The 23,840-nt window shown below is 41.6% G+C and overlaps 1 protein-coding gene across 5 annotated transcripts in view; it reads right to left on the bottom strand.

Annotated features, from left to right (window-relative positions):
- The window catches only part of LOC106605745 (uncharacterized), a 104,407-nt gene that overhangs the window by 12,200 nt on the left and 68,367 nt on the right, over positions 1-23,840 (bottom strand). For all 5 annotated transcript variants that reach the window (XM_082960630.1, XM_082960633.1, XM_082960634.1 and 2 more), the window contains 10 exons: positions 6,294-6,500; positions 5,552-5,689; positions 5,058-5,181; positions 4,721-4,892; positions 4,189-4,546; positions 3,682-3,993; positions 878-1,030; positions 512-760; positions 322-435; positions 106-204 (listed from right to left, as the gene is read on the bottom strand). In XM_082960630.1, coding sequence (XP_082816756.1) covers positions 106-204; positions 322-435; positions 512-760; positions 878-1,030; positions 3,682-3,993; positions 4,189-4,546; positions 4,721-4,892; positions 5,058-5,181; positions 5,552-5,689; positions 6,294-6,500 — 1,926 coding nt within the window. The remainder of the gene's footprint in view (positions 1-105; positions 205-321; positions 436-511; positions 761-877; positions 1,031-3,681; positions 3,994-4,188; positions 4,547-4,720; positions 4,893-5,057; positions 5,182-5,551; positions 5,690-6,293; positions 6,501-23,840) is intronic.

Below are 23,840 nucleotides of genomic sequence, written 5' to 3'. Positions count from 1 at the left end.
CACAGGAGGAGAGAAATGTGTGCTTGTTGTGAGATACATTTTCACTCTGTAATACACATACACACACACATTTACATACACACACACACACACACACACACGTACATTCTTCCCCACGTCATCCTGCTGATTGACTAGTTGTTCCATGTCTATGCGGAGCTGCTTGTTAGATCTCTCCAGCTCGTCCCTCTGATCTTGGGCCTCCTGCAAGTGTGGATGGGAACAATGAAGTATCAACACTCACTATTATTTAGATGAACATGAAAACAACGTTTTATGCTGATAACTGGATAATAATCTGTGTCGTCACTCCAGCGGTACCTGCAGGGCTCGTGCCAGTGACAGGGAGCGTGTCTCCTTGTCTCTACTGTCTGCCTCGGCCCTGTCTCTCTCCTCAGCCAGCCGGGCACTCACCGCCTTCTCCTCTGACAGGCACTGAGGGGGCAAAGGGCAGGGGTTACATCACGGGACATTACCTCTCACCTTTAACCTCTAACCCCTGAACTCTGACCTGGTCAAACTTCTTCTGCCTCTTCTCCAGGGTGGTGCAGTTCTGTCTCTCTCTCTGCAGGGCCAGGGTCATGTCCTCTATCTCCTCCCTCAGCCTCTCCCTCTGACGCTCCACACGTTCTTTCTCCTCCTCCTTCTGTCGTTCTCTCTGGACGGCCTGGTCTAGGTCTCTCTGAAGTTTCCTGCGCGTCTCCTCTCCTGCCTCCACCGCCCCATTCACCTCCTCCGACTGCCTCCGCAACTCAGCCAGCTAGAGAGGGAGAGAGGGAGTGATGGTGAGGAGGAAGATAGACTTACTGTAGAAGACAACTGAACATGTTTTCTATTATAATCTAGAGGAAAGGTTTTTTTACACAATGATGATTACCTGCTGAGTGTGAGTCTGTATCTGCCTGGAGAGATCCTTGGCTCTCTCCTCTTCCTCCTCCACTCTCTCCATCAGTCCATTCCTCTCCTCCTCCAGAGCTCTCACCCTGGAGCCCAGAGCCAGCTTCTGACGAGTCTCATCCTGAAGTAGCTCCTGAGAGTGAAAGCAGGAAAGTGATCACGCTCTCCACAGCCGATGTGAGTAAGACCTTTAAACAGGTCAACATTCACAAGGCCGCAGGGCCAGATGGATTACCAGGACGTGTACTCCGAGCATGCGCTGACCAACTGTCAAGTGTCTCCCTGACCACCATAGTCCCTGTGCCCAAGTGTCTCCCTGACCACCATAGTCCCTATGCCCAACTGTCTCCCTGACCACCATAGTCCCTGTGCCCAAGTGTCTCCCTGACCACCATAGTCCCTGTGCCCAACTGTCTCCCTGACCACCATAGTCCCTGTGCCCAAGTGTCTCCCTGACCACCATAGTCCCTGTGCCCAAGTGTCTCCCTGACCACCATAGTCCCTGTGCCCAAGTGTCTACCTCACCACCATAGTCCCTGTGCCCAAGTGTCTCCCTGACCACCATAGTCCCTGTGCCCAAGTGTCTCCCTGACCACCATAGTCCCTGTGCCCAAGTGTCTCCCTGACCACCATAGTCCCTGTGCCCAAGTGTCTCCCTGACCACCATAGTCCCTGTGCCCAAGTGTCTCCCTGACCACCATAGTCCCTGTGACCAAGTGTCTCCCTGACCACCATAGTCCCTGTGCCCAAGTGTCTCCCTGACCACCATAGTCCCTGTGCCCAACTGTCTCCCTGACCACCATAGTCCCTGTGCCCAAGTGTCTCCCTGACCACCATAGTCCCTGTGCCCAAGTGTCTCCCTGACCACCATAGTCCCTGTGCCCAAGTGTCTCCCTGACCACCATAGTCCCTGAGCACAAGAAGATCAAGGTAACCTGCCTAAATGACTACCGACCCGTAGCACTCACATCTGTAGCCATGAAAGTGCTTTGAAAGGCTGGTCATGGCTCACATCAACAACATCATCCCAGAAACCCTAGACCCACTCCAATTTGCATACCGCCCCAACAGATCCACAGATGACGCAATCTCTATTGCACTCAACACTGCCCTTTCCCACCTGGACAAAAGGAACATCAATGCTGTTCATCGACTACAGCTCAGCATTCAACACCATAGTGCCCACAATGCTCATCACTAAGCTAAGGACCCTGGGACCAAACACCTCCCTCTGCAACTGGATCCTGGACTTCCTGACAGGCTGCCCCCAGGTGGTAAGGGTAGGAAACAACACATCTGCCACGCTGATAGTAACACAGGGACCCCTCAGGGGTGCGTGCTTAGTCCCCTCCTGTATTCCCTGTTCACTCATGACTGTGTGGCCAAGCACGACTCCAACACCATCATTAACGACACAACAGCCGACGACACAACAGTCTGAACACCGACAACAACGAGACAGCCTATAGGGAGGAGGTCAGAGACCTGGCAGTGCGGTGCCAGGACAACAACCTCTCCCTCAATGTGAGCAAGACAAAGGAGATGATTGTGGACTACAGGAAAAGGAGGGCCGAGCACGCTCCCATTCTCATCAACGGGGCTGTAGTGGAGCAGGTTGAGAGCTTCAAGTTCCTTGGCGTCCACATCACCAACAAACTAACATGGTCAAAGCACATCAAGACAGTCGTGAAGAGGGCACGACAAAACCTATTCCCCCTCAGGAGACTGAAAAGATTTGGAATGGGTCCTCAGATCCTCAAAAAGTTCCACAGCAGCACCATCGAGAGCATCCTGACTGGATGCATCACCGCCTGGTATGGTAACTGCTAGGCTTCCAACAAGGCGCTACAGAGGGTAGTGCGTACGGCCCAGTACATCACTGGGGCCAAGCTTCCTGCCATCCAGGACCTCTAGGAAGGCCCTAAAAATTGCCAAAGACTCCAACAACCCAAGTCATAGACTGTTCTCTCTGCTACAGCACAGCAAGTGGTACCGGAACGCCAAGTCTAGGACCAAGAGGCTTCTTAACAGCTTCTACCCCCAAGCCATAAGACTACTAAACAGCTAATCAAATGGCTACCTGGACTATTTGCATTGACCCCCCCCTTTTTTACACTGCTGCTACTCTCTGTTTATAATCTTTGCATCGTCACTTTACCACTACCTACATGTACACATTACCTCAATTACCTGGACTAACCTGAACCCCTGCACATTGACTCGGTACCGGTACGCCCTGTATATAGCCTCGTTATTGTTATTTTATTGTTGTTCTTTTATGTTTTACTTTAGTTTATTTACTAAATATTTTTCTTAACTCTTATTTTTCTTAAAACTGCATTGTTGGTTAAGGGCTTGTAAACATTTCACAGTAAGGTTATTGATTTGGACACGTTAAAACTGTGTTTTGACATTGGGGCTATTTCATATTTACATTTCATGTAACATTTAGTAATGATATTTATTTACGGTGAGGTACCTGTAAGGTGAGGTACCTGTAAGGTGAGGTACCTGTAAGGTGAGGTACCTCACAACAGGTACCTTACTATGCACAGTAAGATACCTGTTGTATTCGGCGCATGTGACAAATACATTTGATTTGATATCAACATGGAAGTGGTTAAAAACAGAGGACGAAGGAGTTGGCAGTGTGTGTGTGTGTGTGTGTGTGTGTGTGTGTGTGTGTGTGTGTGTGTGTGTGTGTGTGTGTGTGTGTGTGTGTGTGTGTGTGTGTGTGTGTGTGTGTGTGTGTGTGTGTGTGTGTGTGTGTGTGTGTGTGTGTACCTGAGCGTCGTGGAGCTGGCTCTCCAGGCTGCTGACCTCCTTGTTGAGACGGAGGGATTTAGAGTCAGAGGAGGAGAGAGAACTAGAGAGGGTCTCCATCTCAGACTGCAGCTTGTGCAGTCGCTCCTCTCTCTCCTCCCTCTCTCTGTCGGCCTGTGCGAGGCGTGCGGTCAGCTCCTGGAGTTGGCCCTCGGCCCTCTTGCGGCCCCTCTCACTCTCCATGCGGCCCCCCTGCAGGGACTTCAGCTCTGAGGCCAAGCTCACCCTCTCGTCCTCTAATAGAGTCTTGGCCTTCTCTAGGGCCTGACGGGCCTGGGGAGACGATACAACATCAGGAAGTACTACATACATACCATACGCATAGAAACACTACATTACAGACGTCTCAGTGACCAGTCTACAGAGAGAGAATAGCATGCAGGAGTCACTACCGACATTGTACTGAGGGAATAACACACGCAATATGCACAGAGTCACTACATAGGCTACATTCTGTGTGTGACTCACCCGCTTGCTGTTGTCCAGTTGTTCCTGCAGGTTGTCTATGGCAGAGCAGTGCTTGACTCTGAGCTCTGAGAGCTGGGCCTCGTGACGTCTCGTCTCCCCCTCAACACACCTCTGGAGCTCCCCCAACTCTGCCTCTCTACGAGACCTGAGTTCCTGCTGGGCCGCCGTGGTGTCCAGTGTGTCTTCCAGCTCTGTCCTCAAGGCCTCCAGCTCCTCCCCCAGGTCTCTCCTCTGTTTCTCTGCCCTCTCTCTCATCCCTCGTTCATTCTCCACTTCCTCCTTCAGCTCTGACACCTGAGACATGGCCTCTCTCAGAGCCCTCTGAGCCTCAGTCCTTCGTGCACCCTCCTCCTCCAACCTGGGAGAAAAAGAGAGAGAAGTCAAATATGGTGTTCCGCAAGGCACTGTGCTGGAACCGTTTGGATTACCATTATCGAGAGAGAAAGCAGTTTTGTAACACTATGCAAATGAGGGGGTTGATATTTCCACTCTTCTCAAGGTCTGTGAATATACAGTATAGATCTCCTCTCACCTTCCCTGTAGGGTTGTGATATCCTTCTCTCTCTGAGCCAGGGTGCCCCTGAGTTCAGCGGACAGTAGTCCCAGGTCAGAGAGCTGCTCCTGGGCTTCCACAGCCTCTCCCTCCATCCTCCTCCTCCACTTCTCCTGCTCCAGACGGCCCTGCTCCTCACGCTTCAACCGATCTACAGGAAGGAGGGGGAAGAAGAGAAAGAAAAGAGAAAATAATTCATACTAGGACAATGTGGACAAGTTTCTGAAACAGAGTTGAGTGTGCAGCAAGTTCATCAAATGCAAGTCATAACGTTAAGTATGCATAACAAGTGCCATCAGTTTGGAACAAGCTTTACCTTCCAGGTCAGCAATGACTGCTTCCTGTTTGTTTTTCAGTTTGTTGAGACTCTTGGTCTTCTCCTCTTCCTCAGTCAGCGAGTCTGTCACCTCATTCAACCTCTCCTCCAGCTGCTTCTTCTCCTGAGAGACAGAGAAAACATGGATAAATAAAGTTCCAGCTGAGTGAACCCTGGGTAAGTCAGCTTCTATAAAGCCCTTCAGTCCTGTCCAGCTGAGTGAACCCTGGGTTAGTCTGCTTCTATAAAGCCCTTCAGTCCTGTCCAGCTGAGTGAACCCTGGGTTAGTCTGCTTCTATAAAGCCCTTCAGTCCTGTCCAGCTGAGTGAACCCTGGGTTAGTCTGCTTCTATAAAGCCCTTCAGTCCTGTCCAGCTGAGTGAACCCTGGGTTAGTCTGCTTCTATAAAGCCCTTCAGTCCTGTCCAGGATGAAGTAAGTGTTACAGTTAAATGCGGTCCAGGGTTTATACTGTAGCCAGTGTAACTATGGTTACCTTGCTGAGGCGGTCTCTCTGTTCTCCAGTGCTCAGCATCTCTGTCTCCAGACTCTTGACCTTGGTCTCCATGGTAACCTTCTCCAACTGGAGGCGCTGTCTGGCCGACTCCTCCTCCTCCAACTGCTCCTCCAGATCCTGAGGAGGAGAGAGGGAGAGGGGAGGGGAGGTGAGAAGGAGGGAGAGGGGAGGTGAGAAGGAGGGAGAGGAGAGAGGGAGAGGGGAGGAGAGGAGAGGAGGGAGATGGAGGAGAGGAGGAGAGAGGGAGAAGGGAGGAGAGAAGGAGGGAGAGGAGGAGAGAAGGAGGGAGAGGGGAGGAGAGGAGGAGAGAGAAGGAGGGAGATGGGAGGAGAGGAGGAGAGAGGGAGAGGGGAGGAGAGAAGGAGGGAGAGGGGAGGAGAGGAGGAGAGAGGGGAGAGAAGGAGGGAGATGGGAGGAGAGGAGGAGAGAGGGAGAGGGGAGGAGAGAAGGAGGGAGAGGGGAGGAGAGGAGGAGAGAGGAGAGAGAAGGAGGGAGATGGGAGGAGAGGAGGAGAGAGGGAGAGGGGAGGAGAGAAGGAGGGAGAGGTAGAGAGATGAAGAGAGAGGGGGGGTGACAGAACATTAGAGAGACTGAGAGATAGTTATTCAGCAGACCCTCTCATCTAAAGTTCCAAAACAATGCTGCTCTCTTCCTCATCATCATGTGCTTCATGTCCCCTTCTCTGTCTTCCACTCTCCCACAACCCCCCACTGTCCTGTACCGTCACGTGCTGCTGCATCTTCTTCTTCTCATTGGTCATCTGAACGCCCCTCTCCTCCTCCTCCTCCAATCGTCCCTCCAGCTCCCCCAGGATTTCCTCCAACTCCTGCTTCCTGCTGACCAGTCTGGCCCTCATCTCCTCCGCCTCAGCAAACAGCTCCGCCTCCGCCTGCAGCTGGTCTGTCAGCACCGCCTTCTCCTCCATCAGCTAGGAACCAGGGATGAGAGGGGAGAAAGGTAAGTGTTCTGGTCTCTCTACCTGCTGGTGCTTTAATATCAGATTTGTTGTAATCACAGAGAGAGAAATAGATAAAATAGATAAACCTCCAGATAGATAGATAGAGAAACCTCCAGATAGATAGAGAAACAAACCTCCAGATAGATAGAGAAACAAACCTCCAGATAGATAGAGAAACAAACCTCCAGATAGCTAGAGAAACCTCCAGATAGATAGATAGAGAAACCTCCAGATAGATTGATAGAGAAACCTCCAGATAGATAGATAGAGAAACCTCCAGATAGATAGATAGAGAAACCTCCAGATAGATAGATAGAGAAACCTCCAGATAGATAGAGAAACCTCCAGATAGATAGAGAAACCTCCAGATAGATAGAGAAACCTCCAGATAGATAGATAGAGAAAATTCCAGATAGATAGATAGATAGAGAACCTCCAGATAGATAGATAGAGAAACCTCCAGATAGATAGAGAAACCTCCAGATAGATAGAGAAACCTCCAGATAGATAGATAGAGAAACCTCCAGATAGATAGATAGAGAAACCTCCAGATAGATAGATAGAGAAAATTCCAGATAGATAGATAGATAGAGAAACCTCCAGATAGATAGAGAAACCTCCAGATAGATAGATAGAGAAACCTCCAGATAGATAGATAGAGAAACCTCCAGATAGAGATATTGAGAAACCTCCAGATAGATAGATAGAGAAACCTCCAGATAGATAGATAGAGAAACCTCCAGATAGATAGAGAAACCTCCAGATAGATAGAGGAAATCTCCAGATAGATAGACAGAGAAACCTCCAGATAGATAGATAGAGAAACCTCCAGATAGATAGATAGAGAAACCTCCAGATAGATAGATAGAGAAACCTCCAGATAGATAGATAGAGAAACCTCCAGATAGATAGAGAAACCTCCAGATAGATAGAGAAAACCTCCAGATAGATAGAGAAATCTCCAGATAGATAGACAGAGAAACCTCCAGATAGATAGATAGAGAAACCTCCAGATAGATAGATAGATAGAGAAACCTCCAGATAGATAGATAGATAAACCTCCAGATAGATAGATAGATAGATAAACCTCCGGATAGATAGATAGATAGACCTCCAGATAGATAGATAGAGAAACCTCCAGATAGATAGATAGAGAAACCTCCAGATAGATAGATAGAGAAACCTCCAGATAGATAGATAGAGAAACCTCCAGATAGATAGAGAGAGAAACCTCCAGATAGATAGAGAAACCTCCAGATAGATAGATAGATAAACCTCCAGATAGATAGATAGAGAAACCTCCAGATAGATAGATAGAGAAACCTCCAGATAGATAGATAGAGAAACCTCCAGATAGATAGAGAAACCTCCAGATAGATAGAGAAACCTCCAGATAGACAGAGAAACCTCCAGATAGATAGACAGACAAACCTCCAGATAGATAGACAGAGAAACCTCGAGATAGATAAACCGCCAGATAGATAGATAGAGAAACCTCCAGATAGATAGATAGAGAAACCTCCAGATAGATAGATAGAGAAACCTCCAGATAGATACATAGAGAAACCTCCAGATAGATAGATAGATAGATAAACCTCCAGATAGATAGATAGAGAAACCTCCAGATAGATAGATAGAGAAACCTCCAGATAGATAGATAGAGAAACCTCCAGATAGACAGATAGATAGATAAACCTCCAGATAGATAGATAGATAAACCTCCAGATAGATAGATAGATAAACCTCCAGATAGATAGATAGAGAAACCTCCAGATAGATAGAGAAACCTCCAGATAGATAGATAGAGAAACCTCCAGATAGATAGAGAAACCTCCAGATAGATAGAGAAACCGCCAGATAGATAGATAGAGAAACCTCCAGATAGATAGATAGAGAAATCTCCAGATAGATAGATAGAGAAATCCCCAGATAGATAGATAGAGAAACCTCCAGATAGATAGATAGAGAAACCTCCAGATAGATAGATAGAGAAACCTCCAGACAGATAGATAGAGAAACCTCCAGATAGATAAACCTCCAGATAGATAGATAGAGAAACCTCCAGATAGATAGAGAAACCTCCAGATAGATAGATAAACCTCCAGATAGATAGATAGAGAAACCTCCAGATAGATAGATAGATAAACCTCCAGATAGATAGATAGATAAACCTCCAGATAGATAGATAAACCTCCAGATAGATAGATAGATAGAGAAACCTCCAGATAGATAGATAGAGAAACCTCCAGATAGATAAACCTCCAGATAGATAGATAGAGAAACCTCCAGATAGATAAACCTCCAGATAGATAGATAGATAGAGAAACCTCCAGATAGATAGAGAAACCTCCAGATAGATAGAGAAATCTCCAGATAGATAGATAGAGAAACCTCCAGATAGATAGATAGAGAAACCTCCAGATAGATAGATAGATAGAGAAACCTCCAGATAGATAGAGAAACCTCCAGGTAGATAGAGAAACCTCCAGGTAGATAGAGAAACCTCCAGATAGATAGATAGAGAAACCTCCAGATAGATAGATAGAGAAACCTCCAGATAGATAGATAGAGAAACCTCCAGATAGATAGAGAAATCTCCAGATAGATAGATAGAGAAATCTCCAGATAGATAAACCTCCAGATAGATAGATAGAGAAATCTCCAGATAGATAGACAGAGAAACCTCCAGATAGATAGATAGATAGAGAAACCTCCAGATAGATAGAGAAACCTCCAGATAGATAGAGAAACCTCCAGATAGATAGAGAAACCTCCAGATAGATAGAGAAACCTCCAGATAGATAGATAGAGAAACCTCCAGATAGATAGATAGAGAAACCTCCAGATAGATAGATAGAGAAACCTCCAGATAGATAGATAGAGAAACCTCCAGATAGATAGATAGATAGAGAAACCTCCAGATAGATAGATAGATAAACCTCCAGATAGATAGAGAAACCTCCAGATAGATAGAGAAACGTCCAGATAGATAGATAGAGTAACCTCCAGATAGATAGATAGAGAAACCTCCAGATAGATAGATAGAGAAACCTCCAGATAGATAGAGAAACCTCCAGATAGATAGAGAAATCTCCAGATAGATAGATAGAGAAACCTCCAGATAGATAGACAGAGAAACCTCCAGATAGATGGATAGATAGAGAAACCTCCAGATAGATAGATAGATAGAGAAACCTCCAGATAGATAGATAGATAAACCTCCAGATAGATAGATAGATCAACCTCCAGATAGATAGATAGATAAACCTCCAGATAGATAGATAGAGAAATTCTCCAGATAGATAGAGAAACCTCCAGATAGATAGATAGGGAAACCTCCAGATAGATAGAGAAACCTCCAGATAGATAGATAGAGAAACCTCCAGATAGATAGAGAAACCTCCAGATAGACAGAGAAACCTCCAGATAGATAGACAGAGAAACCTCCAGATAGATAGACAGAGAAACCTCCAGATAGATAGACAGAGAAACCTCCAGATAGATAGAGAAAACCTCCAGATAGATAGATAGGGAAACCTCCAGATAGATAGAGAAACCTCCAGATAGATAGAGAAACCTCCAGATAGATAGATAGATAAACCTCCAGATAGATAGATAGATAAACCTCCAGATAGATAGATAGAGAAACCTCCAGATAGATAGATAGATAAACCTCCAGATAGATAAACCTCCAGATAGATAAATAGAGAAACCTCCAGATAGATAAATAGATAAACCTCCAGATAGATAGATAAACCTCCAGATAGATAGATAGACCTCCAGATAGATAGAGAAACCTCCAGATAGATAGAGAAACCTCCAGATAGATAGATAGAGAAACCTCCAGATAGATAGATAGAGAAACCTCCAGATAGATAGAGAAACCTCCAGATAGATAGATAGATAAACCTCCAGATAGATAGATAGATAAACCTCCAGTTAGATAGAGAAACCTCCAGATAGATAGAGAAACCTCTAGATAGATAGACCTCCAGATAGATAGATAGAGAAACCTCCAGATAGATAGATCGATAAATCTCCAGATAGATAGATAGATAAATCTCCAGATAGATAGAGAAACCTCCAGATAGATAGATAGAGAAACCTCCAGATAGATAGATAGATAAACCTCCAGATAGATAGAGAAACCTCCAGATAGATAGAGAAACCTCCAGATAGATAGATAGATAGATAAACCTCCAGATAGATAGATAGAGAAACCTCCAGATAGATAGATAGAGAAACCTCCAGATAGATAAATCTCCAGATAGATAGATAGAGAAATTCTCCAGATAGATAGAGAAACCTCCAGATAGATAGATAGGGAAACCTCCAGATAGATAGAGAAACCTCCAGATAGATAGATAGAGAAACCTCCAGATAGATAGAGAAACCTCCAGATAGATAGATAGAGAAACCTCCAGATAGATAGACAGAGAAACCTCCAGATAGATGGATAGATAGAGAAACCTCCAGATAGATAGATAGATAGAGAAACCTACAGATAGATAGATAGATAAACCTCCAGATAGATAGATAGATCAACCTCCAGATAGATAGATAGATAAACCTCCAGATAGATAGATAGAGAAATTCTCCAGATAGATAGAGAAACCTCCAGATAGATAGATAGGGAAACCTCCAGATAGATAGAGAAACCTCCAGATAGATAGATAGAGAAACCTCCAGATAGATAGAGAAACCTCCAGATAGATAGAGAAACCTCCAGATAGACAGAGAAACCTCCAGATAGATAGACAGAGAAACCTCCAGATAGATAGACAGAGAAACCTCCAGATAGATAGACAGAGAAACCTCCAGATAGATAGAGAAAACCTCCAGATAGATAGATAGGGAAACCTCCAGATAGATAGAGAAACCTCCAGATAGACAGAGAAACCTCCAGATAGATAGACAGACAAACCTCCAGATAGATAGACAGAGAAACCTCGAGATAGATAAACCGCCAGATAGATAGATAGAGAAACCTCCAGATAGATAGATAGAGAAACCTCCAGATAGATAGATAGAGAAACCTCCAGATAGATACATAGAGAAACCTCCAGATAGATAGATAGATAGATAAACCTCCAGATAGATAGATAGAGAAACCTCCAGATAGATAGATAGAGAAACCTCCAGATAGATAGATAGAGAAACCTCCAGATAGACAGATAGATAGATAAACCTCCAGATAGATAGATAGATAAACCTCCAGATAGATAGATAGATAAACCTCCAGATAGATAGATAGAGAAACCTCCAGATAGATAGAGAAACCTCCAGATAGATAGATAGAGAAACCTCCAGATAGATAGAGAAACCTCCAGATAGATAGAGAAACCGCCAGATAGATAGATAGAGAAACCTCCAGATAGATAGATAGAGAAATCTCCAGATAGATAGATAGAGAAATCCCCAGATAGATAGATAGAGAAACCTCCAGATAGATAGATAGAGAAACCTCCAGATAGATAGATAGAGAAACCTCCAGATAGATAGATAGAGAAACCTCCAGATAGATAGATAGATAGAGAAACCTCCAGATAGATAGATAGATAAACCTCCAGATAGATAGAGAAACCTCCAGATAGATAGAGAAACGTCCAGATAGATAGATAGAGTAACCTCCAGATAGATAGATAGAGAAACCTCCAGATAGATAGATAGAGAAACCTCCAGATAGATAGAGAAACCTCCAGATAGATAGAGAAATCTCCAGATAGATAGATAGAGAAACCTCCAGATAGATAGACAGAGAAACCTCCAGATAGATGGATAGATAGAGAAACCTCCAGATAGATAGATAGATAGAGAAACCTCCAGATAGATAGATAGATAAACCTCCAGATAGATAGATAGATCAACCTCCAGATAGATAGATAGATAAACCTCCAGATAGATAGATAGAGAAATTCTCCAGATAGATAGAGAAACCTCCAGATAGATAGATAGGGAAACCTCCAGATAGATAGAGAAACCTCCAGATAGATAGATAGAGAAACCTCCAGATAGATAGAGAAACCTCCAGATAGACAGAGAAACCTCCAGATAGATAGACAGAGAAACCTCCAGATAGATAGACAGAGAAACCTCCAGATAGATAGACAGAGAAACCTCCAGATAGATAGAGAAAACCTCCAGATAGATAGATAGGGAAACCTCCAGATAGATAGAGAAACCTCCAGATAGATAGAGAAACCTCCAGATAGATAGATAGATAAACCTCCAGATAGATAGATAGATAAACCTCCAGATAGATAGATAGAGAAACCTCCAGATAGATAGATAGATAAACCTCCAGATAGATAAACCTCCAGATAGATAAATAGAGAAACCTCCAGATAGATAAATAGATAAACCTCCAGATAGATAGATAAACCTCCAGATAGATAGATAGACCTCCAGATAGATAGAGAAACCTCCAGATAGATAGAGAAACCTCCAGATAGATAGATAGAGAAACCTCCAGATAGATAGATAGAGAAACCTCCAGATAGATAGAGAAACCTCCAGATAGATAGATAGATAAACCTCCAGATAGATAGATAGATAAACCTCCAGTTAGATAGAGAAACCTCCAGATAGATAGAGAAACCTCTAGATAGATAGACCTCCAGATAGATAGATAGAGAAACCTCCAGATAGATAGATCGATAAATCTCCAGATAGATAGATAGATAAATCTCCAGATAGATAGAGAAACCTCCAGATAGATAGATAGAGAAACCTCCAGATAGATAGATAGATAAACCTCCAGATAGATAGAGAAACCTCCAGATAGATAGAGAAACCTCCAGATAGATAGATAGATAGATAAACCTCCAGATAGATAGATAGAGAAACCTCCAGATAGATAGATAGAGAAACCTCCAGATAGATAAATCTCCAGATAGATAGATAGAGAAATTCTCCAGATAGATAGAGAAACCTCCAGATAGATAGATAGGGAAACCTCCAGATAGATAGAGAAACCTCCAGATAGATAGATAGAGAAACCTCCAGATAGATAGAGAAACCTCCAGATAGATAGATAGAGAAACCTCCAGATAGATAGACAGAGAAACCTCCAGATAGATGGATAGATAGAGAAACCTCCAGATAGATAGATAGATAGAGAAACCTACAGATAGATAGATAGATAAACCTCCAGATAGATAGATAGATCAACCTCCAGATAGATAGATAGATAAACCTCCAGATAGATAGATAGAGAAATTCTCCAGATAGATAGAGAAACCTCCAGATAGATAGATAGGGAAACCTCCAGATAGATAGAGAAACCTCCAGATAGATAGATAGAGAAACCTCCAGATAGATAGAGAAACCTCCAGATAGATAGAGAAACCTCCAGATAGACAGAGAAACCTCCAGATAGATAGACAGAGAAACCTCCAGATAGATAGACAGAGAAACCTCCAGATAGATAGACAGAGAAACCTCCAGATAGATAGAGAAAACCTCCAGATAGATAGATAGGGAAACCTCCAGATAGATAGAGAAACCTCCAGATAGACAGAGAAACCTCCAGATAGATAGACAGACAAACCTCCAGATAGATAGACAGAGAAACCTCGAGATAGATAAACCGCCAGATAGATAGATAGAGAAACCTCCAGATAGATAGATAGAGAAACCTCCAGATAGATAGATAGAGAAACCTCCAGATAGATACATAGAGAAACCTCCAGATAGATAGATAGATAGATAAACCTCCAGATAGATAGATAGAGAAACCTCCAGATAGATAGATAGAGAAACCTCCAGATAGATAGATAGAGAAACCTCCAGATAGACAGATAGATAGATAAACCTCCAGATAGATAGATAGATAAACCTCCAGATAGATAGATAGATAAACCTCCAGATAGATAGATAGAGAAACCTCCAGATAGATAGAGAAACCTCCAGATAGATAGATAGAGAAACCTCCAGATAGATAGAGAAACCTCCAGATAGATAGAGAAACCGCCAGATAGATAGATAGAGAAACCTCCAGATAGATAGATAGAGAAATCTCCAGATAGATAGATAGAGAAATCCCCAGATAGATAGATAGAGAAACCTCCAGATAGATAGATAGAGAAACCTCCAGATAGATAGATAGAGAAACCTCCAGACAGATAGATAGAGAAACCTCCAGATAGATAAACCTCCAGATAGATAGATAGAGAAACCTCCAGATAGATAGAGAAACCTCCAGATAGATAGATAAACCTCCAGATAGATAGATAGAGAAACCTCCAGATAGATAGATAGATAAACCTCCAGATAGATAGATAGATAAACCTCCAGATAGATAGATAAACCTCCAGATAGATAGATAGATAGAGAAACCTCCAGATAGATAGATAGAGAAACCTCCAGATAGGTAAACCTCCAGATAGATAGATAGAGAAACCTCCAGATAGATAAACCTCCAGATAGATAGATAGATAGAGAAACCTCCAGATAGATAGAGAAACCTCCAGATAGATAGAGAAATCTCCAGATAGATAGATAGAGAAACCTCCAGATAGATAGATAGAGAAACCTCCAGATAGATAGATAGATAGAGAAACCTCCAGATAGATAGAGAAACCTCCAGGTAGATAGAGAAACCTCCAGGTAGATAGAGAAACCTCCAGATAGATAGATAGAGAAACCTCCAGATAGATAGATAGAGAAACCTCCAGATAGATAGATAGAGAAACCTCCAGATAGATAGAGAAATCTCCAGATAGATAGATAGAGAAATCTCCAGATAGATAAACCTCCAGATAGATAGATAGAGAAATCTCCAGATAGATAGACAGAGAAACCTCCAGATAGATAGATAGATAGAGAAACCTCCAGATAGATAGAGAAACCTCCAGATAGATAGAGAAACCTCCAGATAGATAGAGAAACCTCCAGATAGATAGAGAAACCTCCAGATAGATAGATAGAGAAACCTCCAGATAGATAGATAGAGAAACCTCCAGATAGATAGATAGAGAAACCTCCAGATAGATAGATAGAGAAACCTCCAGATAGATAGATAGATAGAGAAACCTCCAGATAGATAGATAGATAAACCTCCAGATAGATAGAGAAACCTCCAGATAGATAGAGAAACGTCCAGATAGATAGATAGAGTAACCTCCAGATAGATAGATAGAGAAACCTCCAGATAGATAGATAGAGAAACCTCCAGATAGATAGAGAAACCTCCAGATAGATAGAGAAATCTCCAGATAGATAGATAGAGAAACCTCCAGATAGATAGACAGAGAAACCTCCAGATAGATGGATAGATAGAGAAACCTCCAGATAGATAGATAGATAGAGAAACCTCCAGATAGATAGATAGATAAACCTCCAGATAGATAGATAGATCAACCTCCAGATAGATAGATAGATAAACCTCCAGATAGATAGATAGAGAAATTCTCCAGATAGATAGAGAAACCTCCAGATAGATAGATAGGGAAACCTCCAGATAGATAGAGAAACCTCCAGATAGATAGATAGAGAAACCTCCAGATAGATAGAGAAACCTCCAGATAGACAGAGAAACCTCCAGATAGATAGACAGAGAAACCTCCAGATAGATAGACAGAGAAACCTCCAGATAGATAGACAGAGAAACCTCCAGATAGATAGAGAAAACCTCCAGATAGATAGATAGGGAAACCTCCAGATAGATAGAGAAACCTCCAGATAGATAGAGAAACCTCCAGATAGATAGATAGATAAACCTCCAGATAGATAGATAGATAAACCTCCAGATAGATAGATAGAGAAACCTCCAGATAGATAGATAGATAAACCTCCAGATAGATAAACCTCCAGATAGATAAATAGAGAAACCTCCAGATAGATAAATAGATAAACCTCCAGATAGATAGATAAACCTCCAGATAGATAGATAGACCTCCAGATAGATAGAGAAACCTCCAGATAGATAGAGAAACCTCCAGATAGATAGATAGAGAAACCTCCAGATAGATAGATAGAGAAACCTCCAGATAGATAGAGAAACCTCCAGATAGATAGATAGATAAACCTCCAGATAGATAGATAGATAAACCTCCAGTTAGATAGAGAAACCTCCAGATAGATAGAGAAACCTCTAGATAGATAGACCTCCAGATAGATAGATAGAGAAACCTCCAGATAGATAGATCGATAAATCTCCAGATAGATAGATAGATAAATCTCCAGATAGATAGAGAAACCTCCAGATAGATAGATAGAGAAACCTCCAGATAGATAGATAGATAAACCTCCAGATAGATAGAGAAACCTCCAGATAGATAGAGAAACCTCCAGATAGATAGATAGATAGATAAACCTCCAGATAGATAGATAGAGAAACCTCCAGATAGATAGATAGAGAAACCTCCAGATAGATAAATCTCCAGATAGATAGATAGAGAAATTCTCCAGATAGATAGAGAAACCTCCAGATAGATAGATAGGGAAACCTCCAGATAGATAGAGAAACCTCCAGATAGATAGATAGAGAAACCTCCAGATAGATAGAGAAACCTCCAGATAGATAGATAGAGAAACCTCCAGATAGATAGACAGAGAAACCTCCAGATAGATGGATAGATAGAGAAACCTCCAGATAGATAGATAGATAGAGAAACCTACAGATAGATAGATAGATAAACCTCCAGATAGATAGATAGATCAACCTCCAGATAGATAGATAGATAAACCTCCAGATAGATAGATAGAGAAATTCTCCAGATAGATAGAGAAACCTCCAGATAGATAGATAGGGAAACCTCCAGATAGATAGAGAAACCTCCAGATAGATAGATAGAGAAACCTCCAGATAGATAGAGAAACCTCCAGATAGATAGAGAAACCTCCAGATAGACAGAGAAACCTCCAGATAGATAGACAGAGAAACCTCCAGATAGATAGACAGAGAAACCTCCAGATAGATAGACAGAGAAACCTCCAGATAGATAGAGAAAACCTCCAGATAGATAGATAGGGAAACCTCCAGATAGATAGAGAAACCTCCAGATAGACAGAGAAACCTCCAGATAGATAGACAGACAAACCTCCAGATAGATAGACAGAGAAACCTCGAGATAGATAAACCGCCAGATAGATAGATAGAGAAACCTCCAGATAGATAGATAGAGAAACCTCCAGATAGATAGATAGAGAAACCTCCAGATAGATACATAGAGAAACCTCCAGATAGATAGATAGATAGATAAACCTCCAGATAGATAGATAGAGAAACCTCCAGATAGATAGATAGAGAAACCTCCAGATAGATAGATAGAGAAACCTCCAGATAGACAGATAGATAGATAAACCTCCAGATAGATAGATAGATAAACCTCCAGATAGATAGATAGATAAACCTCCAGATAGATAGATAGAGAAACCTCCAGATAGATAGAGAAACCTCCAGATAGATAGATAGAGAAACCTCCAGATAGATAGAGAAACCTCCAGATAGATAGAGAAACCGCCAGATAGATAGATAGAGAAACCTCCAGATAGATAGATAGAGAAATCTCCAGATAGATAGATAGAGAAATCCCCAGATAGATAGATAGAGAAACCTCCAGATAGATAGATAGAGAAACCTCCAGATAGATAGATAGAGAAACCTCCAGATAGATAGATAGAGAAACCTCCAGATAGATAGATAGATAGAGAAACCTCCAGATAGATAGATAGATAAACCTCCAGATAGATAGAGAAACCTCCAGATAGATAGAGAAACGTCCAGATAGATAGATAGAGTAACCTCCAGATAGATAGATAGAGAAACCTCCAGATAGATAGATAGAGAAACCTCCAGATAGATAGAGAAACCTCCAGATAGATAGAGAAATCTCCAGATAGATAGATAGAGAAACCTCCAGATAGATAGACAGAGAAACCTCCAGATAGATGGATAGATAGAGAAACCTCCAGATAGATAGATAGATAGAGAAACCTCCAGATAGATAGATAGATAAACCTCCAGATAGATAGATAGATCAACCTCCAGATAGATAGATAGATAAACCTCCAGATAGATAGATAGAGAAATTCTCCAGATAGATAGAGAAACCTCCAGATAGATAGATAGGGAAACCTCCAGATAGATAGAGAAACCTCCAGATAGATAGATAGAGAAACCTCCAGATAGATAGAGAAACCTCCAGATAGACAGAGAAACCTCCAGATAGATAGACAGAGAAACCTCCAGATAGATAGACAGAGAAACCTCCAGATAGATAGACAGAGAAACCTCCAGATAGATAGAGAAAACCTCCAGATAGATAGATAGGGAAACCTCCAGATAGATAGAGAAACCTCCAGATAGATAGAGAAACCTCCAGATAGATAGATAGATAAACCTCCAGATAGATAGATAGATAAACCTCCAGATAGATAGATAGAGAAACCTCCAGATAGATAGATAGATAAACCTCCAGATAGATAAACCTCCAGATAGATAAATAGAGAAACCTCCAGATAGATAAATAGATAAACCTCCAGATAGATAGATAAACCTCCAGATAGATAGATAGACCTCCAGATAGATAGAGAAACCTCCAGATAGATAGAGAAACCTCCAGATAGATAGATAGAGAAACCTCCAGATAGATAGATAGAGAAACCTCCAGATAGATAGAGAAACCTCCAGATAGATAGATAGATAAACCTCCAGATAGATAGATAGATAAACCTCCAGTTAGATAGAGAAACCTCCAGATAGATAGAGAAACCTCTAGATAGATAGACCTCCAGATAGATAGATAGAGAAACCTCCAGATAGATAGATCGATAAATCTCCAGATAGATAGATAGATAAATCTCCAGATAGATAGAGAAACCTCCAGATAGATAGATAGAGAAACCTCCAGATAGATAGATAGATAAACCTCCAGATAGATAGAGAAACCTCCAGATAGATAGAGAAACCTCCAGATAGATAGATAGATAGATAAACCTCCAGATAGATAGATAGAGAAACCTCCAGATAGATAGATAGAGAAACCTCCAGATAGATAAATCTCCAGATAGATAGATAGAGAAATTCTCCAGATAGATAGAGAAACCTCCAGATAGATAGATAGGGAAACCTCCAGATAGATAGAGAAACCTCCAGATAGATAGATAGAGAAACCTCCAGATAGATAGAGAAACCTCCAGATAGATAGATAGAGAAACCTCCAGATAGATAGACAGAGAAACCTCCAGATAGATGGATAGATAGAGAAACCTCCAGATAGATAGATAGATAGAGAAACCTACAGATAGATAGATAGATAAACCTCCAGATAGATAGATAGATCAACCTCCAGATAGATAGATAGATAAACCTCCAGATAGATAGATAGAGAAATTCTCCAGATAGATAGAGAAACCTCCAGATAGATAGATAGGGAAACCTCCAGATAGATAGAGAAACCTCCAGATAGATAGAGAAACCTCCAGATAGATAGAGAAACCTCCAGATAGACAGAGAAACCTCCAGATAGATAGACAGAGAAACCTCCAGATAGATAGACAGAGAAACCTCCAGATAGATAGACAGAGAAACCTCCAGATAGATAGAGAAAACCTCCAGATAGATAGATAGGGAAACCTCCAGATAGATAGAGAAACCTCCAGATAGACAGAGAAACCTCCAGATAGATAGACAGACAAACCTCCAGATAGATAGACAGAGAAACCTCGAGATAGATAAACCGCCAGATAGATAGATAGAGAAACCTCCAGATAGATAGATAGAGAAACCTCCAGATAGATAGATAGAGAAACCTCCAGATAGATACATAGAGAAACCTCCAGATAGATAGATAGATAGATAAACCTCCAGATAGATAGATAGAGAAACCTCCAGATAGATAGATAGAGAAACCTCCAGATAGATAGATAGAGAAACCTCCAGATAGACAGATAGATAGATAAACCTCCAGATAGATAGATAGATAAACCTCCAGATAGATAGATAGATAAACCTCCAGATAGATAGATAGAGAAACCTCCAGATAGATAGAGAAACCTCCAGATAGATAGATAGAGAAACCTCCAGATAGATAGAGAAACCTCCAGATAGATAGAGAAACCGCCAGATAGATAGATAGAGAAACCTCCAGATAGATAGATAGAGAAATCTCCAGATAGATAGATAGAGAAATCCCCAGATAGATAGATAGAGAAACCTCCAGATAGATAGATAGAGAAACCTCCAGATAGATAGATAGAGAAACCTCCAGACAGATAGATAGAGAAACCTCCAGATAGATAAACCTCCAGATAGATAGATAGAGAAACCTCCAGATAGATAGAGAAACCTCCAGATAGATAGATAAACCTCCAGATAGATAGATAGAGAAACCTCCAGATAGATAGATAGATAAACCTCCAGATAGATAGATAGATAAACCTCCAGATAGATAGATAAACCTCCAGATAGATAGATAGATAGAGAAACCTCCAGATAGATAGATAGAGAAACCTCCAGATAGGTAAACCTCCAGATAGATAGATAGAGAAACCTCCAGATAGATAAACCTCCAGATAGATAGATAGATAGAGAAACCTCCAGATAGATAGAGAAACCTCCAGATAGATAGAGAAATCTCCAGATAGATAGATAGAGAAACCTCCAGATAGATAGATAGAGAAACCTCCAGATAGATAGATAGATAGAGAAACCTCCAGATAGATAGAGAAACCTCCAGGTAGATAGAGAAACCTCCAGGTAGATAGAGAAACCTCCAGATAGATAGATAGAGAAACCTCCAGATAGATAGATAGAGAAACCTCCAGATAGATAGATAGAGAAACCTCCAGATAGATAGAGAAATCTCCAGATAGATAGATAGAGAAATCTCCAGATAGATAAACCTCCAGATAGATAGATAGAGAAATCTCCAGATAGATAGACAGAGAAACCTCCAGATAGATAGATAGATAGAGAAACCTCCAGATAGATAGAGAAACCTCCAGATAGATAGAGAAACCTCCAGATAGATAGAGAAACCTCCAGATAGATAGAGAAACCTCCAGATAGATAGATAGAGAAACCTCCAGATAGATAGATAGAGAAACCTCCAGATAGATAGATAGAGAAACCTCCAGATAGATAGATAGAGAAACCTCCAGATAGATAGATAGATAGAGAAACCTCCAGATAGATAGATAGATAAACCTCCAGATAGATAGAGAAACCTCCAGATAGATAGAGAAACGTCCAGATAGATAGATAGAGTAACCTCCAGATAGATAGATAGAGAAACCTCCAGATAGATAGATAGAGAAACCTCCAGATAGATAGAGAAACCTCCAGATAGATAGAGAAATCTCCAGATAGATAGATAGAGAAACCTCCAGATAGATAGACAGAGAAACCTCCAGATAGATGGATAGATAGAGAAACCTCCAGATAGATAGATAGATAGAGAAACCTCCAGATAGATAGATAGATAAACCTCCAGATAGATAGATAGATCAACCTCCAGATAGATAGATAGATAAACCTCCAGATAGATAGATAGAGAAATTCTCCAGATAGATAGAGAAACCTCCAGATAGATAGATAGGGAAACCTCCAGATAGATAGAGAAACCTCCAGATAGATAGATAGAGAAACCTCCAGATAGATAGAGAAACCTCCAGATAGACAGAGAAACCTCCAGATAGATAGACAGAGAAACCTCCAGATAGATAGACAGAGAAACCTCCAGATAGATAGACAGAGAAACCTCCAGATAGATAGAGAAAACCTCCAGATAGATAGATAGGGAAACCTCCAGATAGATAGAGAAACCTCCAGATAGATAGAGAAACCTCCAGATAGATAGATAGATAAACCTCCAGATAGATAGATAGATAAACCTCCAGATAGATAGATAGAGAAACCTCCAGATAGATAGATAGATAAACCTCCAGATAGATAAACCTCCAGATAGATAAATAGAGAAACCTCCAGATAGATAAATAGATAAACCTCCAGATAGATAGATAAACCTCCAGATAGATAGATAGACCTCCAGATAGATAGAGAAACCTCCAGATAGATAGAGAAACCTCCAGATAGATAGATAGAGAAACCTCCAGATAGATAGATAGAGAAACCTCCAGATAGATAGAGAAACCTCCAGATAGATAGATAGATAAACCTCCAGATAGATAGATAGATAAACCTCCAGTTAGATAGAGAAACCTCCAGATAGATAGAGAAACCTCTAGATAGATAGACCTCCAGATAGATAGATAGAGAAACCTCCAGATAGATAGATCGATAAATCTCCAGATAGATAGATAGATAAATCTCCAGATAGATAGAGAAACCTCCAGATAGATAGATAGAGAAACCTCCAGATAGATAGATAGATAAACCTCCAGATAGATAGAGAAACCTCCAGATAGATAGAGAAACCTCCAGATAGATAGATAGATAGATAAACCTCCAGATAGATAGATAGAGAAACCTCCAGATAGATAGATAGAGAAACCTCCAGATAGATAAATCTCCAGATAGATAGATAGAGAAATTCTCCAGATAGATAGAGAAACCTCCAGATAGATAGATAGGGAAACCTCCAGATAGATAGAGAAACCTCCAGATAGATAGATAGAGAAACCTCCAGATAGATAGAGAAACCTCCAGATAGATAGATAGAGAAACCTCCAGATAGATAGACAGAGAAACCTCCAGATAGATGGATAGATAGAGAAACCTCCAGATAGATAGATAGATAGAGAAACCTACAGATAGATAGATAGATAAACCTCCAGATAGATAGATAGATCAACCTCCAGATAGATAGATAGATAAACCTCCAGATAGATAGATAGAGAAATTCTCCAGATAGATAGAGAAACCTCCAGATAGATAGATAGGGAAACCTCCAGATAGATAGAGAAACCTCCAGATAGATAGATAGAGAAACCTCCAGATAGATAGAGAAACCTCCAGATAGACAGAGAAACCTCCAGATAGATAGACAGAGAAACCTCCAGATAGATAGACAGAGAAACCTCCAGATAGATAGAGAAAACCTCCAGATAGATAGATAGGGAAACCTCCAGATAGATAGAGAAACCTCCAGATAGATAGAGAAACCTCCAGATAGATAGATAGATAAATTCTCCAGATAGATAGATAGATAAACCTCCAGATAGATAGATAGAGAAACCTCCAGATAGATAGATAGAGAAACCTCCAGATAGAGCGAGACACCTCCAAATAGATAAATAGATAAACCTCCAGATAGATAGATAGAGAAACCTCCAGATAGATAGATAGAGAAATCTCCAGATAGATAGATAGATAAACCTCCAGATAGATAAACCTCCAGATAGATA

The sequence above is a fragment of the Salmo salar genome, chromosome 02, assembly GCF_965601325.2.
Source record: "Salmo salar chromosome 02, fSalSal1, whole genome shotgun sequence".
In the NCBI taxonomy this organism is placed as follows: domain Eukaryota; kingdom Metazoa; phylum Chordata; class Actinopteri; order Salmoniformes; family Salmonidae; genus Salmo; species Salmo salar.
This window is presented reverse-complemented; position numbering and strand designations above follow the sequence as displayed.